Source organism: Dreissena polymorpha, chromosome 1 (genome assembly GCF_020536995.1).
Source record: "Dreissena polymorpha isolate Duluth1 chromosome 1, UMN_Dpol_1.0, whole genome shotgun sequence".
Classification (NCBI taxonomy): domain Eukaryota; kingdom Metazoa; phylum Mollusca; class Bivalvia; order Myida; family Dreissenidae; genus Dreissena; species Dreissena polymorpha.
This window is the reverse complement of record NC_068355.1, coordinates 90802119-90808708: the sequence shown is the minus strand read 5'-3', so window position 1 is coordinate 90808708 and position 6590 is coordinate 90802119. Positions and strand designations below refer to the sequence as shown.

Below are 6590 nucleotides of genomic sequence, written 5' to 3'. Positions count from 1 at the left end.
GAGACATTGATATTATCAGCGACACTGTACAATTTTCTCTCTGGCGGATCTTTTATTATCTCATTACGTCACATCCGGCTAAGGGACACAACTCTTACACAAGTAAATGCGAATAACTGAAAGGGTCTATCGGGGGCACCGTTTTTCCACACAAGAACATCCTTAAGGTAACATGGAAATCACCAGATGGACAAACCGATAACCAGATTGACCATATCATCATCAACAGAAGATGGAGGGGCAGTTTGCAAGATGTAAGAGCGATGAGGGGAGCAGATGTTGGCAGTGACCATACACTCGTCATAGCCAAGTTGAAGTTAAAGTTGAGCAGAGTCAAAGAAAAGGAGAACAAAGAAATCCACGCCTTGATGTAGGAACACTCAAAGATCCAATGATCAAGATAAAACTTCCAGATTGAGCTGAAGAACAGGTTTAGTCTGTTTAATGACCAGCAGGAAATGGGTGTTAGTTCATTCAACCAGGAGATTCTTGAAGCTGGACTGAAGATTCTTGGTACAGGACGAAGAAAGAAGGAACAATGGATATCCTAGCGGACATGGAGCAAGATTTACGAACGGAAAGAGGTGGAGAGGAAGTTGTTACACACAAAGTCGGCGCGGATAAAACAGCAGCTGAAAGACACTTATGCAACATTGGACAGAGACGTGAAGAGACATGCTAAAGCAGACAAGAGGAAATTTAATGGCGATCTGGCAACTGAAGCCGAAGATGCAGCTGCACGGCAAGATGTGGGCACGCTGTATAAAATCACAAAGGTATTGGTAAGAGGATTTACTTCCACAGAAGTTCCAGTGAAGAATTTGCAAGGGGAAATTGTTTCCACTGACGTAGAAAAACTGAGTTGTTGGAAAGAACACTTTGAGAGAGTACTCAACAGTGCGGATCCATCCACTGAAGCAGTTATCGCTCCTGCAGAAATCCCACTTGACATCAATACAGAGCCACCAACTATGCAAGAGATCAGACAGGCCACCAAGAAGTTAAAGAATGGAAAAGCCCCAGGTATAGACAGGATAAAAGCAGAGTTGCTTAAAGCGAAGGAACAGATAACTCCTACAGTACTTGCTAGTATACTCCGGAAAGTATGGATCTCAGAAACAGCACTTGCGGATTGGAAGGTGGGGCTATTAGTGAAACTGCCGAAAAAAAGGGACCATACAGACTGCAACAATTGGAGAGGTATAATGCTGCTGTCAATGACCAGTAAGATCTTTGGCAGAATAGTGCTTGACAGTATTTCAGCTAGTGTAGATGAACTGCTGCGGAAAAACCAAGCCGGTTTCAGGAAGGGTAAGTCATGTTCAGATCAGATTTTCAGACTTGGACAAATCACAGAGCAAAGTCACGAGTGGGACGCAACCGTTATTGACTTCCAGAAAGCATTCGATAGCGTGAACAAGCTAACATTATGGAGGATTTTAGCCTATTATGGAATCTCAGACAAGATTATCTCTGTCATCAAGATGCTTTATTCAGATTTTAGTGCTAAAGTAATCTGCGAAACAACTCGCTTAGAGAACCTTAAGATCAGGACAGGCGTGAGGCAGGGGTGTGTATTGTCACCTCTACTATTTTTTGTGTGAATCGACTGGCTGATGAAGGAAATCATTAAGGATGCAGTCAAGGGACTCCAGTGGACGTTTACAGAAACACTGGAAGACCTTGATTTCGCTGACGACATCGCGCTTCTCGCTCAACGCCACCAAGACATCCAAACAAAGACGGACAAGCTAAATTCTCTTGGGAAGCAGATCGGCCCAAATATCAACGTAAACAAAACAAAATTGATGAGAATAAACGCCAAAACAGAGGAACCAGTTACCACCAACAATTGCGCTATTGAAGAAGTACATGAGGTTTTGTATCTTGGGAGTAAAGTCAGAAGTGACGGAAATTCAGAAGAAAATGTCAATTACAGATTGTCCAAAGCCAGAGGTGCTTATGCGGCATTACGGAACATCTTGAAGCCCTCCAAGCTAAATTATACCACCAAGATCAGGATTCTCAAGACTAATGTACTTTCAGTCCTGCTGTATGGTTTAGAATCCTGGAAAGTCACAAAGTCTATTTGCCTTTAATGTGATGTCTTTCAAAGGTTTCTCAGGCGGATTCTCCAAATCTTCTGGCCAAACATTATATCCGATACAGCACTCCACCGCAAAACAGGCATAACCCTAAAATCAACACAGATCAAGCGCAAAAGATGGCGGTGGATTGGCCATGTTCAAATGATGGAGGAAACAGCCATTCCTAAGGCTGCAATGCGATAGACACCGATGGGACGTAGAAAAAGAGGTCGACCAAAAGAGACATGGCGCCGGTCAGTTGAAAAGGAGATGAGAAAGGATAATTGGAGCTGGGTCCAGGTGCGGACATGGTCAAAGGACCGGGTGCATTGGCGAGCTTTGGTGGAGGCCTTATGCGCCCATATGCGCGAAGAGGATTAAGTAAGTAAGTAAGTAAGTAAAGGAAATTCGAAGAGTTGGATAGTTTATTTACAAGGGAAGAAATACGACAGGCAATGCAATTTTTGTGAATAAATAAATCTCATTCAATTGATAATATTATCTACGAATATTTTAAAGCGGGAAAGGATGTCCTTGATGCACAACTGGAATTATTATTTAACTACATTCTTGAAAAGCATTCATTTCCAAAATCTTGGTCAATGGGAGTAATTATACCTATTTTCAAAAAGGTAACTCAATCGACCCAAACAACGAAAACATGCTGACTTGAGACCAGCTATCTATTTATCTGTTATTGTTTGATGCTGATGCTGTAATTTTTTCCGAACTACCAAAAGGATTGCACAAATCTTTAGACAATCTATACAAATATTGTGATCGATGGAAGCTGAAAGTCAATGTAGAAAAAGGTAGTCATATATATAAAAAAGGGGGGAAATAATTCACAAAACTAGTCAATCTTTTATAATAATGAGCAAATAGAAATTATTCAATCATTTTAATATCTCGGCATTGTACTATCAAATGGTGGTTCATGTATACAAACTACTCATTCTTTATCAGATAAAGGCTTAATGCCAATGGGGGTCGTTTTTTTTCAACCACAAAAGACAAAGACATGCATGTTCCTGTTAAAATAATGTTGAATTGGTTTGATTCTTATGTTACTTCATAAGTGTGTTATGCGTGTCTTTACTATTTTGGTTACTTTCGCATTACTATGCATGTGCCTATTGCGTATTTACATGTATATTGTCAGTTTGTATATATAACGAAGACCTTAAATTGTACAGGTAATATGAATTAACGTTCTGTTCTGTTTTGTATTATACTGTTCAAATGAGATTTACTTCGAAATCAAATGGTAGTTTTCTTTGAACAGTTCGTTCCCTTGTTATTTGGTCAATAAATGGCTATCCACAAACAATTGTCTTCTTACACAAACAGTTTAAATTGAAAAGGAGGATGGCGATGAACGAAAGTATTTTATGTCGTGGAAGCAAACGGAACGAAAATAAAAATGCAGATTTTAATCCTGCAAAAACGTTGGAAAGTAGAACAAGTGCAGGTTTTGGTATTTCTTTTGTATGCTAGTTAGTAAAAAGTATTAAAAATTATAGTTTAAGAAGAGTCGTTTATATACTTAAATAAACAATATCAGCGGGGATAAATGCTGTATCATTCTTTGCCTAGCGCTACACATATTGTATGATGAAAATTGCAGCCACGTTGTAATTTATCGTCTGCTTTGGTAAAACAAGAAATTCAGTTTGAACTTAACTTTCTATATATTTCTTTTGTGAGTTAAATGGTGAATGATGATTAAATTTTAATCGATATAACGATATTTTGTCATATTTCTCTGCTTTTGCAGGGGAATTCTATATAACTTAATCCAGTGGCGTATGCGGAAATATTAGCAAACAACTTAAGGTTAGAATCAGCTTATTTAAAATAGTTGGGCTTTTGATTATAACGTGTCAAGACTATTATTTCGAACAAATTTTTTTGGAATAAATCAAATTTAAGGAAGATTTCTTTGTGTACCTGACTTTATCTGATGGTTCCTCTGCAAACTTTTCCAATAATAATACAAAGCCACAACAGCCTTGTTTGATCAAATGGGTAATGGATATACTAGAAGAGAAGTTACTTAGCTTCATACGTTTATATAAGACATGTAACATCGAAGTTTTAAAAAAACGCAATTAAAGACCGTTAAATTGTTTTCGTTTCTGGAAGGAATAAGTGTTTGGTTTGTCAATATCAAGAATTTAAACTCTACGACATGCTTAATTTTGATCTATGCACAATGCTTTGAACAAAGTAACAAATGGGGACGCCGAACAGCCATCCAACTCAAAAGCTCTACCTTAGCAAATTCATAACTTTTGTTTCCCAAGACTGGCTACTTAGTCAGAAATATATGTCAAACAGGAATGCAGGAATATGCACATTATTCCATATTATAAAATTTGAAATTTGCGAAAACAATCCAGACGATTACCTTTTTGGAGAACCATGAAAGAAAACACGTTATAGAATGTTTAAATATGCACACAATTACTTCTTCGATTACAAACGGTTATTATATCAATAAAGGTTATATTACTTGTTTAACAGATACAACTACATAAATTTTTTGAAATAATAAAGGCTTAAATTAATTGTGTTGCAATAAGTGGTGCGTAGGTTTTTTCTGAACTAGACTAACTTGATTATACATTGTATCATCATCTTAGGCGTGTGATGTATTTCATACTGGTTTGCAGTTTAATGCCTGGAATAATTCAATACAAAGTGGAAACGATTTCACTGCATTATGTATTTTTAAGAATGTATTAGGAGTCACACAGTAACTTCAAACACAAACTTTGTTGGTAGATACCTACATACACCTGATTGCGAAACACTACATGTTCATGTTCACTGTTAGCTAATACTTTGCAAACATGTTTCGTGTAGTGGAATTTCGACTGCTTCACGTTCACGTCGGCAGTTTACTGTGACTTCTTTTTTGTAATTAAATTAGCTCACATAACTTGATCTTAATCAAGTTAATATAGTTTATAATTTATTACATTTATGACAATCATAAAGTAAAGTTGGCGATAAGACGAATTGGCCTCCCTGGCGTAAAAAATGTATATATACAATTCTAGATTACTTATAGATTGCATACGTCAAATTGAAATATGACTATTAAAATTGATAAATGGATAACCCAGTATAAATACAAGATAAAATTGTTTATAGTATTGGTACGAATTTCCAAACATGTAAGAATTTGAACGCATTGAAACTTAATTTGCCTCCGGTTACGCATGTTTGCATCACTAGGAAGTGGATCGATGATTGATTGCTAGGTTGTACTTTAACCGCGGTCGACGACACCTAGATAAATGATTCGGCTTTCGCGCAGTGATTTTCTTTTTGTGTGTTTAACAGTGCATTTTTTATTTCAATGTATATGTATGTATATGTATATTTGGAAATGCTTAGTTGTATGACAAAACTTATGTTGCCCTGATTTTAGTATTCATTGCACATATTTATTTACATCAGTTTATCAAATTACCTTCTATTCTCTCATTTTTAGTTGGTCGCTTAGCGACCAGCTAATCTCGTTGCTCAAAATTCAAGTCGGTTCTTCTTTTCTTAGGAGAGCCTACTAACGCCACACACGCCGTATCCGCGCGAGAAAGAGTTGTATAATTTATGCAACAGGTTTGAGTTCTCCAACTATATTCATTCAGAAATGGAAACATTATATGAATATCGTTTATATTTTCGAACGGAGCTTATATAGAAAAGAATCAATAAACAATAATTGTATAATACGTGTCGCGGAAGAGATTGTTTATGAATGATTAAATAGTCCACTTTCTGCTGCGTCTTTGTGACGTAGTATTTTTGCTCAGCTCATTCATAAATCTGAGGCTATTAATAGATGCGGCTGTCGATAAACAAGGGAGAGTACAATTGCACGGCAATCTCCACGCAGAGTTGTCGTTCCTTGCTCTCACATACACCTCAATGACGTAGTACAGGTCATTCATAATCTTAGGCTATTAATAGATTCGGGAAAACAACGCAAATAGTTACGCTTGTTTATATTCTCATTTTATAAAACGTTGAACATGAGTTCAACAATAACTTCAGCGATACGATAGACAACAACAAAAATGCTTCATAATCGCTAAAACCGAATATAACAAACAATTAATTAAAATAATAATACGAATGGTCTGTTTCGTAACCTCGTTCATGCTTCTACAGCGGGGATTTCTGGGAAACGTTCTTTTGTTCTCATCATATATCGGCGCTCTTTTGTATTTACGGAAGCTAGCAACGCATTAGAAGAAGGTTAGTAGAAGGTTAAGCTTGTTTATATTCACAGTTCTCAATTTATAAACATTTGGACATGAGTTCACCAATTACTACAGGCATACTTTAGACAACCTCAAAAATGCTTTATAATCGCTAAAACCGAAAACAACTAAATATAAACAGAAATATCTTTTAAAAATGTAGTCGGCGTATAGGCAGACTTGGAAATAAAGTTTGCAATTTACTATTCTAATTATAAAAATAAAAAGA

At 36.6% G+C, this 6590-nt stretch overlaps 1 protein-coding gene across 1 annotated transcript; it reads left to right on the top strand.

The window, feature by feature from the left end:
• The first annotated feature begins 263 nt into the window (after window positions 1-263).
• On the top strand, window positions 264-2468 carry LOC127836286 (uncharacterized). Its single transcript, XM_052362830.1, has 3 exons — window positions 264-370; window positions 662-1511; window positions 2292-2468. The coding sequence occupies exons 1-3, from the start codon at window positions 264-266 to the stop codon at window positions 2466-2468; spliced, it is 1134 nt and encodes a 377-aa protein (XP_052218790.1).
• The last annotated feature ends 4122 nt before the right edge of the window (window positions 2469-6590 follow it).

Coding starts and splice junctions, on each gene's coding strand:
- LOC127836286 (XM_052362830.1), top strand. CDS start 264: ATGAGGGGAGCAGATGTTGGCAGTGACCATACACTCGTCATAGCCAAG. Junction 371..661: donor AAAGAAATCCACGCCTTGAT/GTAGGAACACTC, acceptor AACATTGGACAG/AGACGTGAAGAGACATGCTA. Junction 1,512..2,291: donor ATTCAGATTTTAGTGCTAAA/GTAATCTGCGAA, acceptor GCAATGCGATAG/ACACCGATGGGACGTAGAAA.